Here is a 26,296-nt window from a genome sequence, read left to right as displayed (position 1 = left end):
TGTCTGGTTATCGTTTATCTATTTAATAAGTATCTATCTATGTAAGTATCTGTGTAGATATATCAGCTGTGAGACACCCATAACACAGGTTCTGCCTAGCTTGGGGTCGAATGGCCGTGAGTGAGATGTCCCCACATATTTATTTAGTATCCACCGCTTCATAGATGAATATTTTTCAACTATACTTAAACCTTCCTTTCTCTTCTATCTGTGGAGTTGTTACTACCTGCACCTGGCTCTCGAACAGACTGTGTGCGTATTGCAAGGCTTAAACTGTATTCATACATACATATGCACTCACGACTGTAATCCCCGAAGGCGTAGTCAGAGGTGGCTCACAAGCGAGCCCCCCACTTTTCGCAGCACATTTGTACTCACGTGATATACCTATTGCGAACCATATCGCCGTTTTGGCATAAGTACTATACACTTAGGATGCACATCTAGGATCTAATCGTTTCCTCTCGATGTTTTCCATCACCGTAAGAGCACGTGGTAGTATTGTACTTAAACTTCTTTATTGAAAACCACAGGATTTGAACCCACGGCCTCTCGATTGAGAGGACGAGGCCTTATCCATCACGCCACCACTGCTCTAAACTGTATTCCTAAGGTTATATTTCTCACCACTGCAGGATGCAGGTCCACTATTTATAAACTTACTTATAAATAAGTAAGTAGCACTATTATCTATGTTAGGGTTAGTGTCGTTTCGTTAAGGATTAAAACAAAATCAAAATATTTAAGCTGACTATGCAAACACAACATCTTTACATAACTACAGCAATCGTTTGATCAAACATTTGTATCACATATCTACACTTATGTATTTAACCTATACACATAGATTTGGGGTAAGGAGGGGTAACCGTTAAAGATTCCCCTTAAACGTCGTAAAAACCTTAATAGATGAGTTATATCGGCCACAAAGCATTTATTGTGAGGACGTCGGTGTTCACTGCCCAATTTATGATATTATGTTGTAGATATTTTGTACGAAGATTAAATATTGTGAGGTATAACTTACCTCTAGAAGAATTTATTTTTAAAAAGGTTTTTGGTATGATTTAAGCGAACACTTTTACAGAGGTATTTTTGTAAGTATTACACTGAAATATGTAAGCATGTGCATATGAGTAAACGGCTGAACAAAATATGATAAAATTAGGTATGCTGGAAGCATATATACCCTGGGTAAGCACGTGCTTTATTTACTCCTTAATTCCCACGGGAATTCGAAGCGAATGGAAATAAACCTAGTAGTAGTCATATCCATTATAACTACATGTACTTAAACATACCTTTAGATAAAATCATTACCTATTAAAACAAATGAATATACTTGATTGGAAATTAATGCAATTATCAGTAATATGTATTTTCTATTCCTGAAACACTGAAAATGTATTGCCTCTCGAAAACCATTCTACAGACTCAATTGCTCACCTGTGGTAACAGTTAAATCCTCAGATTAATATAATTATCCGACAATGAATTCAAATTTGTGCAATTTCCAGTCTAAAATCCAATAATTACAGTTGAAATTCCATTAAGTCCGGTCCGGCACACTGGCTCTTAACCTGAATCCAGGGGATAGTGGAGGAAGTAAGAAATATTACATCCTACATACATATGCTCGAAGAATACATAATTATATAATATACACATAGAATACATATTATAGAAGAAGAAGAAGAAGAAGAAGAAGACATTTGTACTCACGTGATAGGTCGCGAGCCGTATCGCCGTTTTTAGAATCTAGATGTGCAGGTTTCCTCACGATGTTTTCCTTCACTGTAAGCAGAAAGTGCGATGGTATAATTGGACCTACTTAAATTATTCGAATTCGAACCCGCATCTCTGGCGTGAGAAGCAGGCGCTTACCTGACTGAGCTACCACCGCTCCAAGAAACATTATGTTATAGAAAAGGGGAGGGCAACCAGTGCCCATTCGCCACTGCGACCTAAAAGATCTATTGTGACTCCTCTTGCCGAGTCAAATCCCACTCTCCATAAACCAGAAGGGCTAGCATGGGGCACATTGAAGAACTGACAAAAGTTCTCCGTCGCACTCGTTCTTGAGGCTGCGTGATGTGAGTGAGCGCGATGAAAAACTTTTGTTACTTCTTAATTGCGACCCGTGCTAACCGATCTTACGACCTTACCGAGAGGGAGATACGTGACACCTATGGGGGCTAATTTGAATAAAAATACATAGGTACCTACATACTGTTAGAAGGAATTATTCACAACAGCTTTGTGGCCGCACTCTTATCTCGAGGAATAACACAGAATAGAAGAAAGTTGTCTATGACATGTCTTGTCTATGGACTGAGCGTTTTCTGACGTTTCCGGCACTTGATTCGCGAGCGAGCATGAGTTACGCATGGTTCATTAAAAACTAATCCTATTGAATACCATAAATAAAAGTAATGTGAGTTAATATTTCTATCTTTATTAGATTCAGAAGTGAGATTGGGCCTTCCGCCACTTAAATTTTCAAGTTTAAAAGTAAAGTTCATCATTTTCCATATTTCTGTTAAAACCGCAAAATAATTTATTGTTTTGGTAAAATAAAGACTAATTTCAGTAATAAAACGCTTACATTGTGCATTTTGGTGTGTAATACGAATTTAAAAACCAATCCTGTGTGCGGGAATAGACGCTTTGTTGTTTTATAAAAATAAAATATCTTACGATCACGACGAACTAACCTCTAAAGTTACTAACCTATTTTGTGTTGTGCATTGTGAATTGTGCTTTTAACCTGCTGGTGGTGAAACAGTAAGACTGTTGGATTGTTGCTATTATTGCATTGGGTTGCCCATGCAAGTTTGGTGAGCTGTAAATAACCTATTAACTATTCTACTGTGAATCCCTACTGTCTCCTGAAAGGCTGGCTATTTTATTATCATTGATAATTATTTCGTGTGCTTATTTTAAATACTGATTGACCGTGTTCTTATTTTGTGTGTGCCTAATTGCAAATACTGTGCATTAGCTATTTTTAAATAACTACTGGGTGTGTGCATATTAATTATAATTGCTATACTTGATAAACTTAATAAGTGCTTATAACTGGTACACTTGAAGTAAAGTTTTATGTTATTGTGCTTAACATAAGTTTAATTAACATTACTGAGTGAGAATATCTAATAATAATAATGGGACGGCATAAAAATAAGAAAAGATCTCATAGTAGTAGTTCAAGTGCATCCTCTTCAAGCAATAATAATAAGAAGAGATATAAATCTAAGTTAAGGGAGAAAGACAGACGTATTGATGCATTGGAAGATGTAATCAAGGTGCTAAGGAATAGTGACCATATTAGAAATGATAATAATGACCGTGACACTGAGTCTATATCATTTGTGCCACCTGTACCTGGACCTAGTAGTGGTGGTATTGCTAGTAGTGGTGGTAATGCTAATCTACCAATAGTGAGATATGTTGGACGGAACGATTTCATCCCTGAATTTGATCCTCAAACCACAAATGTCCCTGTCGAACACTGGATCAGGAATTTAGAAAGCACTGCTAGGATGCATGGCTGGGATGAGCGTACCCTTATTTGCAACTGCACTTGTAAACTACGTGGATATGCAAAGGGATGGTATGAACGGCAGGCATCATTTGAAATGAGCTGGGATGAGTGGAAAGATAAAATTATAAAAGCTTTTCCATTTACTAAGAATAAATTATCTCAGATCCGGGAGCTAGTAAATAGGATGCGTCTACCTAATGAAGATCCAATAGAATTCTATTACATTAAATTGGGAATTGGCATGTCATGCCAGATGAGTGATGAAGTTATTACTGAAGCAATCATAGGAACACTTGGAAATCAGCTGCTAGAAGTAGGTGCAAAGTCTGCTGGCTGTCAAAACACAACTACATTACTGAAGTACTTAGCCAGCATGAATACATCGAACTTTGGCGACATTAAGTATTCTGTGAGTAATAGTGAAGGAAAGACAAATACACCTTTGATATGTTTTAAATGTGAGAAAGTCGGACACAAGGCTGCCAGGTGTCGGCAGAATAAAGAGAATACAAAAGAAAATATAAATAAAGAAAACAATAAATGTGGCTTTTGTGGTAGATTGGGCCATGCAGAGATTAATTGTTTTAAGAAGAAGAAGCGCTGTTCATTCTGTAACATGAATGGTCACACTTTAGAAGAATGCAGAAAATCAAAGTCAACATAAAATTTAATACCTAATATAATTAACTGTCAGTTCTGGATATACATAACTGTGCCTACCCATTTGTCACAGCTATATTAATGGTGGATGAGATTTAATTGATGACTGACTTTTTGAAGTATACCAGGCAGTGGCCCAGTACCTTGATGTGTTGGTTGGTGACCATTTTGAGGTCACAGTACAACATAATAATATATTGGTGGGTAAAATAGTTGAGTTTCTCCACAATAGAAATGGCACTTAAATTGGCAAAGTTATAGTGAGGCTATTGGATAAGTGTAGTATACCAAGAAGTAAGTTAGAAAATTGGTTAATCTGTCACATTGAATTTGATTGGGAATTAAACTAAGAAAAGACAGTCATAAAGTACAAGCAATATTGTATGTTATTTTATGAAGCAGAAGTTTTAATTAATACTAATGTTTATATTAAATATTGTTACCAAATTGGTAAAGTCTCCAACGTCCAGTAATTTAAGTCAAGTAATAATAATAATGGAAATAAAATAGCTTAAATTAAGTTATGATTGATATGATAAATACACAACAGAACTGCTGAGGTAACTTATTGAACAGTAATGCCTGAGGGAAGCTTTTCATCAGAGGAATACTTGACTGAGCAATGAGTCCTATACAGAATACTTAATTAAGTGTGCTTGCCTTCAGGGCCTCATCACACCAAAATCATATCATTATTATTGTGCTTGCCTTCGGGGCCTACATAGCATAAGTGTGCTTGCCTTCGGGGCCTACATAGCATAAGTGTGCTTGCCTTCGGGGCCTACATAGCATAAGTGTGCTTGCCTTCGGGGCCTACATAGCATAAGTGTGCTTGCCTTCGGGGCCTACATAGCATAAGTGTGCTTGCCTTCGGGGCCTACATAGCATAAGTGTGCTTGCCTTCGGGGCCTACACAGCATAAGCGTGCTTGCCTTCGGGGCCTACACAGCATAAGTGTGCTTGCCTTTGGGGCCTACATAGCATAATCGTGCTTGCCTTCGGGGCCTACACAGCATAAGTGTGCTTGCCTTTGGGGCCTACATAGCATAATCGTGCTTGCCTTCGGGGCCTACACAGCATAAGTGTGCTTGCCTTTGGGGCCTACACAGCACAAATGTGTTGCCTACGGGGCCTAGACACTATGCCTATGGGGCCTGAACATGTTGCCTGTGGGGCCTAGACATAATGCCTATGGGGCCTGGACATAATGCCTACGGGGCCTACACATAATGCCTTCGGGGCCTAGACATAATGCCTACGGGGCCCATACAATGCCTGCGGGGCCTAGACATAATGCCTACGGGGCCTAGACATAATGCCTTCGGGGCCTAGACTCAATGCCTACGGGGCCTATGCTCATTACCTTCGGCGCCTACTAACATTTCTTCTGGTTGCCTGCAGAACTTTTCAGAGCTATGAAGAATCTCATTGTAAGCATGAGCATCAACTACTCCTACGAGGACGCAGGAGAATCAGGATGGCCGAACTGTTAGAAGGAATTATTCACAACAGCTTTGTGGCCGCACTCTTATCTCGAGGAATAACACAGAATAGAAGAAAGTTGTCTATGACATGTCTTGTCTATGGACTGAGCGTTTTCTGACGTTTCCGGCACTTGATTCGCGAGCATGAGTTACGCATGGTTCATTAAAAACTAATCTTATTGAATACCATAAATAAAAGAAATGTGAGTTAATATTTCTATCTTTATTAATACCTACCTGATATATGCTTACGATTGTTATCCCTGAATTCAGAGGTGACTCGCAAGTGAGCCACCCGCTTTTCGCTGTGCATTTGTACCCAAGTGATAGGTCGCGTGCCGTATCACCGTTTTTTTATAGACAATTATTTATTAGATTAAAATATATGTAATCGTTTATACTTTACAGGGTAGTAATTTGTGAGGCGAAGAAATTCAATATTCATTTCAACAATGTTTGTTTCAAAGTGATATTCCATACCAGATAGTTATATGAATTTGACAGCAGCATTGTAAGTTTGACGTGCCATAAGAATGCTCTAGGTCAAATCATATTAAGGCTGTCACTAAAGCTGGAAGAAAATCAGAATCTGTCAAATCTAGTGAGGGGGGGTTGAGGTTTGCGGGGCGTTCTACGGACAATGACATGAAATTTTAACATAGTACTCGAAAACATAAAAGTGAAGACATGCCACTTTGTTAAAAATATACTAAGTAAGTAATATTGTTTTGTGATACGAAAATATTTATTTTTATTTGAAAGTATTTTTAATATTTAATAATTAATTATATATAAAGTCGTACTCGTGCCGATATTTATACAGGTTGTTGCAAAAAGGGTTTAATACTATGCCGAAACCTACGTGTGCAGCATGTTATTGATGTTATTTCTAAGCCAGGAAATGAAATCAGAATGTAAAAAAATCGCGAAAATATTATCAGAGTTTAATAGTTCAGGGTGTTGTATTAAACTCTGCCCCAGTGTAATAAAAAAAGTATAGTTAGCCGAAAGGGCGTTACTCAGGCGTCACTCTGAAAAACTTTTATCCTACGTAATTTTTTATATTCATGAAAAAAACGCTTCTTCATATAATTTTTTTTGGTCACGTGACCTTTTAGTTTGACGACCTGTTTTTTTTTGGTGTTTCAAAAGCAGAACAGTAGTTTGCAGAACTCTGCATATACAGGGTGTCACAAAAGGTTACGTAGCTGGCAAAGGGATATGGGGAGGTCACCAGAAAAATAATAACATGTAAGTACCCCCGCAAGGGAGTACATTAGTACAAGGCGAGAGTGTGTATTTTTTTTTTAAGTACTTATGTGTATTTGGGATATGAGAGAAATAATATTTTTGTTTCTTAAAAACCAAAAAATTTACACCTTGCTGCGCTCTTTTGCTCACTGTAAGTACACCTACAAATATTGCTGTATTAAAAAAAACGGTTTTGTTATAACGATTATAAAAAAAAAGTTATTTTCATGTCAAGGAGTCATTTACCTAATTACGATTTCACTCAACAGCAGGTGAACTGAAAAAATAAGTTCTAGTTCTATCATCACTTTAGATCGCAAACATTGTAACTCCACTTTTCTCGGCGAAAAGTACTCTTTGGTGTCAATAGAAACGTTTTTTGAATTCACATGTTTTCCTCTTTATTCGAAAAAAAAAACTGTATTCCGCATTTTACCATTTGTTTTCCTCTAAACCCCAAACCGTGATTTTTAAACAAGAAAACTTAGTAATTATACCCTTTATTCTCATATACAACGTGCGATGTAGGCGAACGTGAACGAAAACTATGCAATAAGCCTTTGTTTTTATTACTACTTTGGTAAATTACAATAACATACTCAACAATGTTATTTTTTTTTTGCAATGTTATGTTGTTAAATTAAGATCTAATATTTTATTAACATGAAGTTACTTTCAACTTTTTTTGCATCTATGCGTCGAATCACAGCATGACAGCTGCTGCAGCTTCCTGCTGTCCTGTCCTCCAACCAATCCCACCAGTACTGCAGGTTGCGTCGAATACGAGCCATTCTCTTCGACTTGACAAGACAGGTGCTCCCGGAAGGATCATAGATCGCACGGAACCCGTACCGTATAGAGGCAACGGACTCCTTTGCAACAGCCCCCCAGATTCGGAAGTAGCCCATGCACTGCATGGCGAGCACAGCTGCAGCAATTTTTTCGTAATGAATCATTGGGATGTCATCCCCGAAGGAGGCTCTCAGCCTACCTCACGACCTGTGTGACATTAGAAAAATGCACTGTGCTAACGCCGTTTGCGAGCTTGATTTGCAGGACCGCGTTGTATGCCAAGTTCCACAGCAGAGGGGTCCAAGACCTACCGCTGTGGAACTCCGCAACTGAACTTCTTCAGTGAAAACAAACCCTCTCTTTTCGCATCCTTAATGTACTTGTTAGACACGTATGACCTCTGTCAATTTTCTGCAGATAAGAAGACAAGTGATGGTATACAAGAGCCGCCCTAAAGGTTCGCCCTCTAGGGGATAGAGTTGAACGCGGTTACTATTTTTAAGCAAACAGCCAGCGCAACAACTCGCCCGTGGTTCTTATCCTGCTCCGACAGTGAACGAACGCAAAGTATTGTACCCACTATTCGAATCCGCATTTCGGGTGCCAAACTGACTGTCCGAAAGGTCGAAACCGTACCACCACAGAGGTATGACTCGTTCGAAGAGCTTATCAGGCTCTTACAGCAATCAGATGTGTCGGTTCACTGAAAGATAATCTACAGGCCTGCTTTATTTATTTAGGAGCACTAATGGCCTCCTTTCAGTCATTGAGTCACTGGCACTCAGGCTGCGGTTGAACAGGAAGATAGACTGTCTAAACAAATCATTTTTAGGCTAGTTAAAAAAAACTTTAGGTGGGTAGTATGCCAACTAGAACTACAAATAAAACAGTATTTTTGTCTCCTCTAAAATTTGGTCACGAGGAGTTACGATGATTACGATCTAAGGTGACGCTGACGATATTTTATACAAGGTATTGAAAAAAGGGTATAAAGCTTAGCCAAAAGTGGATTTAGGTGCCATTCTGATCCACTTTTCTTCTACAATTTTGAAAATTCACGTAACAAAACCTTTTACATAGAAACTTATTCGATCACGTGACTTTTTACTATAGAGACCGAATTTATTTTTCGAGAATTTCCAAAACTTGGAGAACAAAAGTTGTTCAGAATAACCCCTGAGTCAAACCCTTTCGGCACAGTATACCCTTTTTGCAACATCATGTATAGGTAATATCAGGTTTATAAAAGACCTGGGCCTGTAGAGTGAGACTCGGCATGGGGAGTCATAATTTATAGATCTTTTAGGTTGCAGTGGCGAATGGGCACTGGTAGCCCTGCCCTTTTCTATAACTATAACTATAGGTAATTTTATGGCAATTTAAAAATGGTATAACATTTATCTATTTGAAAAAATCATTAAAAATATACATTACCTATCACCCTAATTTAAAAAAAAAATTCAGCCCTTACTTTAAACTTATAACACCCCTCTATTTCCTTCAGGGGTTAAAAAACCTGTGTATTTAATATTTTCTTATGAGTTTTTTTTTTAAAAACTACGCTCTTACATAGTTGTACATAATATTATGCGGTATTTTATTCAACTTGTAACGCATAAAATTCATAGCTACAGTAAACATTTCATTTTTTTCATGGCGAGATACAGTCGCACTTAACCGCTTTTTTGCAAAGCTTGTTAAATAGATTTAAAAAATTATGTAAATTTTAGATCTTCAATTTTTTAAAATACTTACTTATTTTTAACAACCTGTAGTGTACAGACTACCACATCTTAAAATATATATATTTTTAATTAACTACGGTTTTTGGTTTCAAATAAAACAAATTATGAACTTACTTTTCAACACCCTGTATATTGTGTAGCTTACCTACCATACACAACCGTTAAAATAAAATAAATTACCCCTCAGAATATAAACAGGCTCGCGCTTTGGCATACTGCATTGACCGTATAGTTCTTATTCGGAGAATCTAATAAGTGTCATTATGTGCAATGTTTACCTTTATCTATGCATCTGTAACTCTATAGTAAAAAATGTAAACAAATCGAAAAGGCGAAATGTTTTCTAAGAATTTTCGGCTTTTCTGCATCTAAAATGATTAGAAAATTAACTTTCCATAGCAAATGCATATGTATTATAATACTTGTAGTCATAATTTGTTGATTTAATCAGTTTTTGTGAAATATTTGATAAAAAATAAAATGGCGTGGGTATCGCTCCTAACAGGCCGCCACCAGGGCGACGACTGAAGAAATCTGAAATCTGTCACGGTGTCATCATTTTTAAACCGGAATTTATTAGTTTTTTGCAAAAAAAGTTGACTTCTGGTCCATTAAATCCAACTCTTTAAGGTAACTTTGTTAAGAATTTAATTACCTACACATACATATAAGATTCCATGAAAATGGGCCCTCTGATTTCGAGGGTTTTTTCATAATAAGTCAAAAAATGGCAAAAGACATGGTGTGTTTGCAATTTTTTTTAACATACTTATTATAATCCTGCACCAATTTATAAGCAACTAACATGTTCAGTATACCCTCTGCTACAAAATATATTTTTATCAATGTGATAGAAGCCACCGTTTTTCCAATCTAATCAAGTATATCAAGCCGACTTTAGCATTTTAGCTTTAGGGATCCCCTTAATATCGATAAATAGTAAATATTCACACATAAAAACATATAGTTGAACCTACTTTGGGAAAAGTTATTTTTGCACCTCTCCTCGACAGTACAGTTCAGATTGCAAGCTTGTTTACCGTCCGAATAAGTTGCCGGATCTAGATTCTAGAATCTAGACTGAAACTGTAATCTGCGCTGGTCTTGTCGGTTAGGCCACGAGCATAGTTCTAGACACGGAACTTACTTAGTAAAATGTTAGATAAACCTTTTAGTGATTAACACTGAGCACAATGGAACTTAAGCGAATGTCTATGTATTGCTGTCTTGCTTTAACAGTTTAGGGGCAGAAGAGACAGACATATATTTAATGTTAAATTTAGCTTTAAGTTCTTTTATGCGTTTTTATCGGCGTAAAGCTGGTTTGCACCTAAAAAAAACCGGTGTTATTATAAATTACTAGCTGTGCCCGCGAGCTTCGCTTCGCCTTAAAAAGTTTTCCCGTGGGAATTCCGGGATAAAAAGTAGCCTATGTTCTTTCTCAGGGTTTAGACCATATGTATACCAAATTTCATTCAAATCCGTTCAGTAGTTTTGGCGTGAAAGAGTAACAGACAGACAGACAGACAGACAGACAGAAAGACAGACAGACACAGTTACTTTCACATTTATAATATTAGTTAGGATAATACTTATAAGATATTATATCCTAATTCCCAACCAACATTAAAACCCCCGACATTCAACACTATCATACATAACAGTAAGTATATCTCTGTGTCTCGTTTTAAGTAGATCTGGGGGCACGGCAGTGCCCCTACCAAGTCGAGCAAAAAAGCAGCACAGCCATACCATCCTTTTCTCGAAGCAATTCAGGCCATTTTCAATAAACTTAATTCCTCTCATCCTATCGCACTACCAACCACTTTCTCGACATCACCAAAGGTTAACTGGTAGAGAATGCTACTAGTATTAAGTTCGCCTATGTACAATGTTTTTATGTGCAATAAAGCATTTATAATAATAATAATAACACTAAAAGTAATATAACGCATAATTTTTGAATACAATAATGTGCTGAGTTTGGCCCCATACAAACACGTAATAATCCATCTATTTTTTATTTATTTATTTATTCTTCATTGCACAATATACAAAAGTAATTATGTATCTATCTTATCTGTATAACATCAAACTATGCGTAGGTACCTAGATAGTATTCTAGCTTAACTCGAAGCTACAATCCTAATCCAATCATTGCATCCAGAACACAAATCTGGCATCTCACTCACATGGCAGCGCACTAAAATTTAATTAGATCATCCTGTATATGCAACTGCAATGAGGTCAGTATACCTCCTGACGATAACGCTCTATGCACAGGGTGTTTCTGTTTAGATACGTCATTGTCGAACTATGTAAACGTTTATACAGGTAGGAAAATTTAGGGAAATAGGGTACTGTGTACAGGGTGATGTTTTATTAGCAGAGTTTTCGTGGCCAGTTCAACGTACAAGCCATAGTGAGCAATATTTATTAGGGATTAATCTGAAATTGAGAAAATAAATTATGCGATAAATTATTAAACTGCTGATTATTTTTCTACGATTCGTAGTTAGCCCTATGAAATATATTTTTCGCAGTCTGTCAGGTCATTGACCTGGCAACGGTATGTTCGCTGATAAAAGCCCACCCTGTACATAACGGCTGTAATATAAACGGTGGGTCTGAATTTATGAATATTCTAATTTGTTATTCCGTTAATGGAGGATTGTTGTTTTGGGGACACTTTGAATAAAATGTTGATCAAGAATTTGATTGTATCAATATGCTTACAAAGTGTCGGAAAACATTGCTATTATATTAATAAATTATAATAAGGGCCTGTTTCACAATGTCTGGATAATGGCTACCTGTGGGATAAAAGACATTCTATAAATAAAAGGCTCGCTGTATTAGACAGTAGCATTTATTTTCATTTAGCCACTATCCAGACATTGTTAAACAGACCCTAACAATAATTATAATTAGTGACAATTTCTCCATAGTAGGTTAGAGGATAACCAAGTATTAGTGGTTGACATTTGACACATCTGTCAAGAATTTTATATGGAGATGACGTATAATTGACAAACTAATCCTGGTTGGTTAGATAACCGGCTATGGAGAAATTGACACTTAGACTGTCAATTTTTCCTACCGGTTATACTTAACTGTTTTTTTAACTAGTCCGCCGATTTAAGCGTCCATCTATCGGCATCCTAAGTATCGCACCAAATGAAGGTATTGTCATAAATGTATGGAGAAACGGCGTCGGCAATGCCGATGAAGTAGACGCACTTGTGTGAATTTCTACACAAAGAATACTTACTGAAAGCGATTCATCCGTTGCATACGATGCCGAAAAGTAGAAGCTTACCTTTAAACGACCGAATGGCGTAGTGGTTAGTGACCCTGACTACTGAGCCGATGGTCCCGGTTCGATTCCCGGCTGGGGCAGATATTTGTTTAAACACAGATATTTGTTCTCAGGTCTTGGATGTGCCCGTAAAATGGCAATAGGCCCGCCCCCTATTACATTGGGACTAACATAACACTCTGGCGAAAAGTGGGTGCAGCAATGCACCTCTGCCTACCCCGCAAGGGAGTACATTAGTACAAGGCTTGAGTGCGTGTGTTTTTTACCTTTAAAGTCGCTCAACGCAGAGTAAAGACACAAAAAACCCCCAATAACTAACCCTACCCAATAACCCGTAAATTCCTAACCTCAAAATTGAATTAAAAACATTCTGTTTGGTTCCAGGCGACACTGCCATCAGGTCAAGATACGCCCGACTCACCGTGCTAGTACCGCCGGAACCTCCTCGCATCCTGCAGGGGAAATACCACTCTACGACTGAGGACAGTGAGGTGAAATTGGAGTGCGTCGCTGTTGGGGGAAAACCGCCCGCTGAGGTAAGAATTTTAAGGTTAAGGTGAGGGTAGACTTGTGCGGTAACTTTTTTTTTCGACTGCCTATCGATTATTATTAGTAACAAAAAAAGATTTGCCAGATTTTTATGGAATTAATTACTTAAGTATTAGAACCAGTTTTACAGCAAAATAGATTTGATGATCTGTACATCTATCTATTTTATTACTTAGTGTTATTTTAATTAGTAATTTACTGTGTAAAATTTTATTTTTATTTTGTTTCGTGTCGCCCTTATGTTTTGATTTTTATCGGAAAATTTTTGGGTGATTCGGTACGTTTTTATTTGGTTTATTTGACATAGATATTGGGTGTTAATTTGCCTGTTTTGTTATTTTGGCAATTGTTGATACTTAATAGGTAAATAAATTCTATACACTATTATAAACACTATGTTAGTATAATTTAATAAAACACAAAAAGTATAAGGACTAAGTACTTAGATGTACTTCGGTATTAAAATTTTAATTTAATTCAGCAAATTACAAAGACTTAAACTTAAATTTCATTTTCACTAATGATCTGTCAGCGTAATTGTTAAAATATTACTCCATTTCAATCTCTCCCTTTTAAATTATCTAATTAGGTTACCTGAGTCAGTTTATTTAAAAAAATTGTACCCAATTTAAAAGGCCGAGACGACACCCATCTTCGCTTTGATGACATTTTTGCCGTTGAGATTTTGGTGTTCCACGGTTGTGGCTCCGAAGGAAAATGCCAAGATTATGAGGTGAAATTTAATCAGTGTTCAACTTGCATACCTTCTATTCTTTTCTATTCTAATCTCTGTGGGGGTTCCAGTACCTGCACCTGGCTCTCTCGAGTGGAACCTTTGTGCATATCCCCAAGGTCTAAACTGCCGGTTTCCTAACGATGTTTTCCTTCAACGAGCGATGGTATACATTGTACTTAAGTTAAAAGAACTCATTGGTACATGTCAGCGCCGGGATTCGAACCCGCATCTCTGGCGTGAGAAGCGGGCGCTTACCCGACTGAGCTACCACCGCTCCCTGCATACCTTTCTTTGAGCGCAAGACGGGACGTGAGTGAGTGCGACGCAAAGCTTTTGACACGTGTTTTCATGCGTCATGCGCGTCTATAGACCCATGCTAGGTATGCTGAAAGCAGCTGTTTATATACACGGCATATATATTTTCCTACCGTAAGCTCACTGAAAAATGACTACCCTATGTAAGAGAAAAGCAAAGAAAAATGAGCCCTTACACCGTCAACCACATACACCGTTTTACTTCAGCGCCCAAAACCCTGCCAAAGCAAAAAGCCACAACTGACCCAAGTCCCTAAAACCTACTTTCCCTTGCGCAGGCAAAGAATACTCCCTAGATTTATACAGTCTTTGTACGCTTGGAGGAAAAAGGCATTTTCATTCTTGTAGACATATTGTGCGGTAATTGCGTTTCCCTGTTCGCCTTATTATAAACTGCGCCCAATTCCGTGGGATTCGCGCATTAAGAAGTTAGGCGTTGCGAATTTGAGGCCCAATTTAGGACATGTCACCTTGTTGGCAACAAGAGGTCGTTTGTACCTAAAGTTTTTGTTTTTTTTATGTCAGACACTAAATTGACAGATTCTGAACGGTTCATCAACAGTCGATTGTCCCGCCAGTAGAATGATATGAGATTAAAAAACAAACTGAATAGGGCGTACGTGGGTCACTATTACACTCACGAGAAATGACAATAGCACCAAATTACTTACTCCTAAACGGAAAAAGTAACTTAACGACGACGTCTTCTACAATATTGAAATACATTTAACAGCGTTGCAGAGTACTGCTAAATAAATAAGCAATATTTTTTTTCAAAATTAAATGTTCGAAAAAAATGGGTCGTATGCAAAAAATTTGTGATTGGAACTTTTTCATGCGAGTGTATTTCTATTCTATTCTATGCGGGGTGTTAGTGGCTTAGAGCCTGAATCTAGCTCTTTAGAATGGAATCTTGGCACATAATCTCTTGCTGTACTACCACAAAAACTTTAAACACTGTTTAACAAGTGTTTAAAACGAAAATTGTCAGATTTTGTAGGCGTTTGACAGCGCTAAACACCCGTTAAATACTGTCTAAGTTTTTGTGGTAAGACCCTTGATGTCTAAACTGCATTTTTTAAGCTTGGAACTAAGTACTCAAACAACTTGCTGACAAGCTACGTTTTTTTGGTATGATGATTAATTCGATCATTTGTAATGTTTTTGTATCAATAAATAAATCAAAGTTATACCAGAAAAGTTGTCAGCTATCAAAAGAATCATATTTTTATACCCTACTTAAATGTAAATATTTATTATAATGAACCCGTAAAAAGTAATAATTTAAGAGTCTTCATTATAAACTTGAAATGTGTCACTTAAAGTAAAAAGCTTCAGGTAAGTATAAATTTTTTCGTTTGTTTTGTCTAACGAACGTTTTTTTGTGACAAAAAGCACATTTCAATGTCGCTTAATTGTCTTTTTTATTTTTCCAAATGTTTAATCTTTGTAATGGACTGGCTGGGATGAATTTATTCTAAATTCATTTTTGTTCCCTCTCTTAATGGGAATTTAGTTTTGGGCGACGTAAAAGAGTGGTCTTATAAGTTTGCCAATAATGGACAACATTTCATTTTCTTTACCCTATATTTTTATTAATTATTCGGAAAGTTTATACAAAATTAGTGGACCCGTATTTTTTTATTTTGTATATACATAAATTTTTGCATGTTATTTTTAACTTTAAAGTTAATTATTTTAAAACCGGAAGTGACGTCACATATTAGGCTCAATTTTTATTTTTGTCTATTGCCTGAGTCTCGAAAAAAAACATAAATGACACTGACAAGTGACATTTAAACTTTGTTTACATGCCAACCAACAAATGGGTCATTTTCAAATGACCTTGATATTTCTGATGATGGAAAGTAGATACTTATCATGTAAAAAAATAAGCAGAAGCATTTTTTCAGCTGTGTAGGCGGTGGCATGCTCTGGGACATATTAAATAGAGGTCATCTCTTAATAATAAATAAAAAAAAATAGTCAGAAAGTGTCAGAACAGAATTAATGAAAATGACCCAAATAAACAACAACGTCACGATAAAACGTCAACGTCAATCAAAAATGAAAGTGACAGTTACTTTGTTTTTAAATCTATAGGCTATGATCATCAAAATGCATCGCACCTGATGCATGACGTCATCAGCACTTTTTTACTATTTTATGATTTTCTCGAAAATGATACATCCAAAAAATACAAAAACATTTTTTTTTGTGGCCTTTAGAGCTAAATCTCGAAATGGTTTTCGATTTATAGCAGCTTTAGTTTTTTGAAATGTTGTCCATTGTTGGTCATGTGATTTAAAATTTAAAAACGTAACTTGTATGGATGTGACAGATGTTTGACAGGTGAGCGACGCTACATAAGGATTGTTAATTGCTAATGTGTCGGTGGTGGTTCGGTAGCTTTTATCCTTATTTATACGTATCACTGAAGCTAATCTGTCTTTCACCAGCTAAGAAATCCAATAGTTACAACACTACACTAGTTATCGTCGGAAGTTTTTAACTACGATTAGTTTCCCAGCATAACTAGCTGTAATTGTATAAAGGGTGTTGCAAAAAGGGTATACTAAGCCGAAACCTACATGTGCAGCATGGTATATCTAAGCCTGAATCAGAAATCAGAATTTGAAAATTCGCGAAAAAATATTTTCATTTTCCATAGAAACTTTGTTGGTCACGTGACTTTTTACTATGGAAAAATAATTATTTTTTTCGCGAATTTCCAAATTCTGATTTCAGATTCGGGCTTAGATATACCATGCTGCACATGTAGGTTTCGGCTTAGTATACCCTATTTGACCTGTTTTTCATTGAAATATGGGGGTCACTCTCTAAATCAACGAACGAAGGAACAAAAATTGTCATGCAATCGGGACGCTCAATATTTGTTTACGTAACTCTGCTTTTTCTTCTATTTAAAACTAGCTGTTCCCGCGAGCTTCGCTTCGCCTTAAAAAGTTTTCCCGTGGGAATTCCGCGATAAAAAGTAGTCTATGTTCTTTCTCAGGGTCTAGACCATATGTATACCAAATTTCATTCAAATCCGTTTAGTAGTTTTGGCGTGAAAGAGTAACAGACAGACAGACAGACAGACAGACAGACAGGCAGACAGACACAGTTACTTTCGCATTTATAATATTAGTTAGGATTAGTTAGGATTAGGATTAGTTAGGATTGTACAAATATTACAAATAAAAGTACAAAGGGTAGACTTAATGCTAAAAGCATTTGGTGCTAGTCAACCCGCAATACAACGAGATAGAGCCGTGGTTAGCTCAGCGCTCTGAAGCTTCGGAAAAACAAAACTGCAGCTCTACCCACGACTCTATCCCGTTGTATTAAGCGTGCCGATTGCGTGACAATTCTCGTTCGTTCATCGATGTAGAGTGACCCCATGGACTTCTCCCGAGCGATATTAACGTAAGTCCAGATCACTTGACCCACAATACAACAATGGGAAGTTTTCCAGGACGCAATATTGGTCCCGGTAGGCCACCAGCTACACTACAATTGATATTAGTGATGCCGGGAAATCGATAGGTTTACAGTCTAATAACTAATATTATAAATGCGAAAGCAACTGTGTCTGTCTGTCTGTCTGATACTCTTTCACGCCAAAACTACTGAACAGATTTGAATGAAATCCTAATCCTAACTAATATTATAAATGCGAAAGTAACTGTGTCTGTCTGTCTGTCTGTCTGTCTGTCTGTTACTCTTTCACGCCAAAACTACTGAACGGATTTGAATTAAATTTGGTATATATACGGTGTAGACCCTAGGAAAGAACATAGGCTACTTTTTATCCCGGAATTCCCGCGGGAAAACTTTTTAAGGCGAAGCGAAGCGCGCGGGAACAGCTAGTTTGGTATAATATTGTCTACAACCTGAGAAAGAACATAGGCTACTTTTTAACCCCGGAATTCCCACGGGAAACTTTTAAGGCGAAGCGAAGCGCGCGGGAACAGCTAGTATAAAATAAAGATATGGATACTACGCAATAAAAAAGTTCCACTGAGAAAATACCGACACCAAATGGCCTCATTTACTAATAGATAGATAGATAGATAGAATATTCTTTATTTGTACACATAAAAGAAACTTACAAAAACTTAAATACTAACAAATATGTACAAAAATGGCGGTCTTATCGCTTAAAGCGATTTTTTCAAGACAACCTTAGGGTGGAAAGGATATTTTGTTTAAAGAGGGGTCAAGTGTACTAAAGAAATGTAAAGGAAAAATTAAAATAATGATTTAGTTATTATATTATAAGTCTAATAAATTTTTTTAAACTTGGTATATTTTTTACTTTTAAATTCGTAATTATTCTGATGCGGTTTTAAATTGTACTTCAATATTGCAGACGGTGTAAGTTATTAAGCTAGCCTTTTCCGTTAAGGAGTAATTCGGTGCTATTGTCACTGGAACTTTTTCATAGCTCCCGAATAAATTATCCACACCCACTTTTCGCCAGAGTGTTATGTTAGTCCCAATGTAATAGGGGGCGGGCCTATTGCCATTTTACGGGCACATCCAAGACCCGAGAACAAATATCTGTGTTTAAACATATATCTGCCCCAGCCGGGAATCGAACCCGAGACCATCGGCTCAGTAGTCAGGTCACTAACCACTACGCCATTCGGTCGTCACTACGCTATTAAATACGCTATTAGTATAACATTGAGCAGCACTTTTTGCGTGCACTATAATTTATATTTATCTTTCTTTCTTTCTTTATTTTTGCAAACTCCCAGCAGCACAGAATAGGCGGCCAATAAAGGGCAGTTTATTTCAGTTAGCCGGCTCTCCCCGTGAATTTCATGTAATTGGTTTAGTAACACCCTGTAGGTGCGAGCTTATGTACAGGATGCTCACTGAGCTAACAGGAAAGTAGAGCAAAAAGCATTTGTTAGCAAATTTTTAACAGGAATTTTGTGCGTGCATTTTTGAACTTTGTAATGTTACTTACGTATATATGGATTTCTCGATTTATAGTATTTTGTATGCCTCTGTAAAGAGTGTTTGAGATATTATATTGTTATAATGTTATCCTTATAAGTTTTTTATGGGTAACATTAAATCATGTTATCTTAATGCCTCGAATTCACTAGGGCACAAGTTCTGAGACTGTTACAGAACATCTGTTATCACAGAGGTTGTCGTGGCAGTTAGTGCTGCGTGCTAGAAGTCGCGCACGCGTCCACACTCTGCAACAGCGGTCGCTAGACAGATGTCGCAGGAAGTTCTGTCTCGCGAGCCAAAACACGGAACCTGTTCTGCGACACGTAGATGTCGCTGTATAGTCGCGTGCGACGTCGCAGAACAGAGCGCGACGTCGCGGCGACACGTAGACGACATGTGCCTAGACAGGTTCTGCGACAATTTGTCGCATAGTGAATACGAGGCTTAACTCTCTACGACTGAAGTGCCTTAATTCTCATAAACACTACGTGGTGGTGTACCAGACAGCATTACAATGTATTTTTGTGTTATACGTTAGTAACTATTCTACTTCTTCTTCTACAACTTCTGTAACTAGTCACAGTATGGTGTTAATAATGGACATAATAGGACCGTTAAAATCATAATTATTTCAAACTAGCTGTTCCCGCGAGCTTCCGGGAATTCCGGGATAAAAAGTAGCCTATGTTCTTTCTCAGGGTCTAAACCATATATATAGCAAATTTTATTTAAATCAGTTCAGTAGTTTTGGCGTGATAGAGTAACAGACAGACAGACACAGTTACTTTCGCATTTATAATATTAGTTAGGAATTAGGAATTAGGAATAATATTAGTTAGGATGAAACCTTTGTGCATTTCCCCAAACAGCCTTCCGGAGCTAGGACAATTTCAAGTTGGTGCACCGTAAGAGCGATGGTATACATTGTATACTTAAATTCCAAAGAACTCGTTGGTGCATGTCAGCGCCGGGATTCAAACCCGCATCGCTGGCGTGGGAAGCGGGCGCTTACCCGACTGAGTTAGAGTTAATTTTTATGGCACAGTCACACAACTCATGAAGACATTGTACTTAAATTCCAAAGAACTCATTGGTACATGTTAGCGCCGGGATTCGAACCCGCATCTCTGGTGTACATAATAGCGGGCGCTTACCGACTGAGTTAGAGGCATGGAAATAATAAGTCCTTAGTACTTATTACTTCCATGGTTAGAGGTTAATTTTTATGACATTGGTACGTGGCCAATAATTTGTCTCGGATCAGATAATACCGGTATATAATAATACTTCCATTCCATTTGCCCACTGTAAATAACTTTGAGAGCATCTCACACAGTTATTGTTCATGGGGACCCTTTGTAGCGGTTATCATCATTATCTTAAACGGTTTTGAGTTTAGCGCCTGAGGGCTTTAGGGGTCACCCTAGCATACGAAAAAAATAGATGAAGATAAGGGTACATTTATTTGACACACGGATAAAAACATAAAATACAGGAAATAGAAATACAGACATAACAAAGAATAACATAGAAGGTCGCTGTACAGAGCGTAAAATAGGCACCAGCACAGCATGTGCTTTAGACAATAAGGCGCTGCTTATCAGCTGGCCCTTAGGTGTTTTCATTAAGTTTAAGTACCTATATATTTATCGTTGTATAAGTAGATGTGCTCTCCTTCGTTCGTCTTTTATCAAGGTAGAATAGCCCTCCTGGGACACGACGTTTTAAAATGTTTTATCGCTATTTAAACGCACATTTAAAACTTTTTTATGTGATACCCTTTTCATTTTTGTGCTAAAATTAAAGTACTACGTTTATACAGGTTTATCTTAGGAATAATTAGGTGAACAGTGTAATTAGGATACATACTCCTGAAAAGTTTAAAAGCACGCATGATCAAGTGGTAAAACTAATAAATTTTCCATGAAATTTGATACCTACCCTTGGTTACTTCTTTTGAAATTTCCATACAAAAAGTAATATGTGGGATGAAAATAAAACCGCCGATGCACTTAAACAATCTGGATTTAATTTATTTACACCCAAGAAGCAGAGAACAATCTTTCGTGCTAGACGCCATATTTACCAGCGAGCCTTCACAAAAAAGTTAATATCATAGACAAGTAATAATTCTATAATTCGTTCTGAAACATCATTGAAATATTATAAATCCTACATATATAACACACCTAAGCTATTCCCACATATTATGTTGAAAAATTATCTTTACAAATTATACTTAGTTGGCAGAAACCGCGATGGTACAATTACAGGTAGGTACCAAAATATAATTAAGTAGGATATACGTATTCATGTTCAATATTTCTAAAATGCAATCAAATGATTTGCATGAAATGCAATTAGGTATTATACTGTGCTCACTTGATGGGTAAATAGTTAAATAGTTATTCACTTTCAATAACTATTTGAAATTGAAATATCGGGCTTATTATACAGTGTGTTGTTTTTCGGACCCGACAAACTTTAAGGGTGGATTCTACGAGTAATTTCATCGAGAAAAAACCCCCATATGTGGGGTCAAATCTCAATATTCTAGAAATGGCGGTCATTTTAAAGTTGCTTTGAACTTTTTTTATGTAACTTTTAAGCAGTTGTGGACATTTTTATTGGATTGAGACGACTTTTTGCGGATAAACGCATTTTATTTCATGTCCGTAAGGCGTTTAAATCTTGAGATATGATTTTCTAAAAGAAGAAGAAATCTAATTTAAGTCACTTACTACACCCCCACATATGTATGAACTGTTTCTGTTTGTGTGCAATAAAGACAATTTTATCTTTATATTCATCTTTATGAGGGTTTTTTCTCGATGAAATTACTCGTAGAATCCACCCTTAAAATTTGTCGGGTCCGAAAAACAACACACTGTATATTATTCATATTGAAATAGGCATCCAGGTGAAGTTGGTATTATCGTTATCGTTTCAGAGTTGCGTTCGAATTTCATTTAAACAAAGCTGGAGTTTGTTTAAAATTTTGCCTTTAAACGGGAGAGGAAACTTTAGAGTCTGTGCTTCGTTTGCATTCAGTAGGTTACTGGACAGTTATAGGACAGACAGGATAGTTCATTTAAATAGTACACTCACGGGCAATGAAAAATTTCCATTGAGAAAATCACCAAATTACTTCTAAACGGAAAAAGCTTACTTAATGACGCCTTCTCCAATGTTGAAGTACATTTTGCGGTGCATCAGAATATTACCAACTGAACACGTACTTTGTAAAAAATCCTATTCAATGTTTAAAAAAAATGGGGCTATTTGGTGTCTGCATTTTGTAAGTGAGTGTATAAAGGATTAAAAAAGGGTATAGAAAGCTTAAAGGGATGTGACTCAGAGTTGAGTAATTGTTATTGGAAATTCCCGAAAAAACAATGTTTATACGAAGAAAGTTATGAGTTACGTGACAAAATTTATTCTTAATTGCCTCCTATAGCCCCCTATTTTTGGCTTACTACTAATACCTTTGTATTACTTCCTGTATAATAGCGTGTCGATGACAGTCACTTCATCTGTTGATCATTGACAAATTTTTCAAGGAAAGGCCCTTTTTACCTACCAATTTTTATTTTATTTAACTTGAAGTACCAACAACATGCACATAAAATCGCTTTATAGTTGTCGAGACGTTTCTTTTGACTGATACTCTATCTTGTTCGTATATTGTTAATGTTAGTTTCCGGACGATGCTCCGCTAAACACGACTCTATCTACTTATTTAAAAAATCGAACGCCTACAAAATCTGTCAAATTAAACACTTGGTAATCAGTGCTTAAAGTTTTTTGTGGCAGCACTTCAAAACTAACTTAGCATTAAAATATTAAAAAAATATATTAAATTTCAAGTAACTGGCCAGTTGCGAAGGAAGCATCACTTTGAAAGCGGAAGAATTCCCGCTATCCACTTTTGTATTTGTTCTTGTAGGCTTTGCGAAATTTTCTAATTGGTTCAATGGCCTGTTTTTCTTCCCAAATAAGCCAAGTTTCCAACTGAGCGATTCAAATAAAAGAATTTGGAGGGAAACGTTTTTTTTGTTATAAATTAGGTAGGTACAGTCAGGTGCAGAAAAACCTGACCCCCTGCATTTCAAATAGAAATTCAAACTACGCAAAGCCAATTTGTCGGTGTGACGTATGTTGCTGTAGTGCTCGTGTCTATAGACAGACACAGAACTATTTTACTATTCTCCTATTTATATCCATCATTTAGATTTTAGATAATATCCATCATTTACACAAACTAACGAATTCATAGAACAATAATATTATGAAATACAAAATTTAAATTATTTTTGTTTTTCATCTGGGCTCGAACCCGCGGCCCAATTATTCGCAAACCAACCATTTGCCCGCTACGCCACGAAGCTTATTGAACTCGTTTGCAAAATAGTGAATATGTTGCGGTTCATTAGCAAAAGTATAGTCTATGTAGTGAATAGTGATAATTGTTTACAATATGAAATATTATAAGCGCAGAGGGTATTTTGAATTTATTTCTCATTTGAAATTGTAGACTTGAAGAGAATGTTTTGTTGCATTGAGATGGGTTTTGTTAATTCCATCTGATTGATCTGATTTATACCTATAGGTAATATAATCAAAATTATTGATTTGTAACGATGACAAACGAATTTATTAACAAGGTCATCATTATTAATTGAGTTAAGTGCCAGGACAACATTGGGTTCGTATTTTCTCTTTATAATTTTATTGGTTACTTTATATATTATTGGCTTTCATTTATTTTACTTATAGATTATCATAATATACTTTTTACGCTATAGTAATAATGTCACAATTATTATATTCATTAAGGCATGATCAAATTATTGTTTTTAAAGGTTACCGAAGATGGATGTCCTATAATGGGCCCTGAAGAACTGTTATAAAATAGCTAACGCATGACAAGATTTAATTTGAGAATTTTAAGGATGATATTATGGTTGCCGTTTGCATTGCGTGAGAAATATCTTCTACACGATAACAGCACAACTCGCAAAAAAGAAATGGAACATTATAACTATGTTATTATACGTTTAGTATGTATTTAACGGGTCCCCAGTTTAAAAATGAGTAAAATTTATTTAGTAGTAAGATAATTATTTGTTCATACTGTTAAGATAATTGATTACATATTATTTTATAAGTAACTACTTAGTAATAAAATTGTTGCTTATTTATAATTTAATTGTAGAAAACAACAAGAGATGTAAATTGTGAAATTTAGTAACATGTTGGTTCTCATTGTTGTAATTCTACAGTTTTTGAATTTGTTTACTTTTGTTCATAATTATTCTGCTTACAGACTAATAATATTTACTTGTTTAGTGAAATAAAGTTCTTTTTCTTATATATTATGTTTTTATTTTATTTCCAGTTCATATTGATAAAGATAGTCTAAAATAACCTATCTATAATGATTAACAAAGTAAAACATAAAAATAAATTTTAAAAGTCACACCTCCCAGAGATTTGAACTCTGAACCTCCATATTGAAAGCCGAATACCTTAACGATTACACCACACCGCACAGTGTTTTATGAACCCTATTTTTGTGTCATCTCGTTTTTTTTGCAAAATCTTATAGTTTTCGTCATTTTAAACACTTTAGTAAAACTCCGAAGTTTCTATGACTTCTAGTTTATTTTTAAAAAAATCCTAAAGTTTCACTTTATCTGAGTTCCGAAAATCACAAAAAATATTATTAAAATATAACTATGCGAAACAATTAAATTTCAATAGCATGCATGGAATACACATATTAAGACAAACATTATAGCAAAATTTCATACATCAAATCTAAATAGGTACTGAAATATTCGTATTATTCTCTCTTTTCATTTTTGTGTTTTAAAACCCGAATAACCGCGTATTAGATCGAGATTTTCGGTACATAGGTAGTCCCGGTATGCTTCTATGATCATTATTAATACCAGCATCTAATACCGCGTTATTCAGAAGTTATCGTTAAACTAAGTTTTAACCGGATTTTTCGGATGTAGGGTTGTCACTCCTCATAAACTAATATTTTACATCCGGGTTTAATTTTTTCTGACAGAGATAAGAAATCTGTTATTTAGAAATTTAGCTTTACTATTTTATCGATTAAATTTAATGTCGTTTGCCTTTTCCTTTTTTAAATAGATTACAAGTCACTATAATTATAATATAATGAAAACTATTGATAAAATTACTAAATGTTTATTTATAACTACAAAATAATTTGAATAGGACTGGCTTGGCTTCTATGGGACTCATAACTTTTTACGATGAAAAGACTGCATCGAGAGACTTGGCACTTTTTTAGATTTAATGTTTTTGGTGGAATCTCATTTATTTTTTGTAAGTGTTGAAAGTATGTACTACCTACTTAGACTGCGCTCTGTAACGAAACCATGCCGCGATGTAGAATGCATCCGGCAATGCCATCTAGTTTCAGGTTTATTCATGTAATAAATTATTATAAATTATGAACTGTATTAGGTAATTTGTATTAATTATGGCCTATGTTCCCCATAGGCCCCATGACCTATGGGGCTGAAACGTGGACACTTACAGTGGGACTGGTTCACAAACTGAAGGTCACTCAGCGAGCTATGGAAAAAGCTATGCTTGTAGTCTCTCAGAAATATCGCATCCGGAACGAAGTAATCCGACAGAGAACTAAAGTCACCGAGTTAGTAAGCTTAAGTGGCAGTGGGCTGGTCACATCTGTCGAAGAACCGATGACCGATGGGGTAAACGTGTTCTGGAGTGGAGGCCGAGACTAGGCAAACGTAGTGTGGGACGCCCTCCGGCTAGATGGGGTGACGACTTGCGAAAGGTGGCTGGTTATGATTGGATGCGGAAAGCTAAAGATCGCATCCAGTGGCGTGCTTTGGGAGAGGCCTACGTCCAGCAGTAGAC

At 36.3% G+C, this 26,296-nt stretch overlaps 1 protein-coding gene across 1 annotated transcript in view; it reads left to right on the top strand.

Annotated features, from left to right (window-relative positions):
• LOC105385572 (irregular chiasm C-roughest protein) overlaps positions 1 to 26,296 on the top strand; it is a 285,368-nt gene that overhangs the window by 150,274 nt on the left and 108,798 nt on the right. The window contains exon 5 of the mRNA XM_048632241.1: positions 13,180 to 13,331. Coding sequence (XP_048488198.1) covers positions 13,180 to 13,331 — 152 coding nt within the window. The remainder of the gene's footprint in view (positions 1 to 13,179; positions 13,332 to 26,296) is intronic.

The sequence above is a fragment of the Plutella xylostella genome, chromosome 31 (assembly GCF_932276165.1).
Source record: "Plutella xylostella chromosome 31, ilPluXylo3.1, whole genome shotgun sequence".
NCBI classification, from domain to species: Eukaryota; Metazoa; Arthropoda; class Insecta; order Lepidoptera; family Plutellidae; genus Plutella; species Plutella xylostella.
Note: the sequence above shows the minus strand (reverse complement) of the source record. Positions and strands in the feature narration are given on the sequence as shown.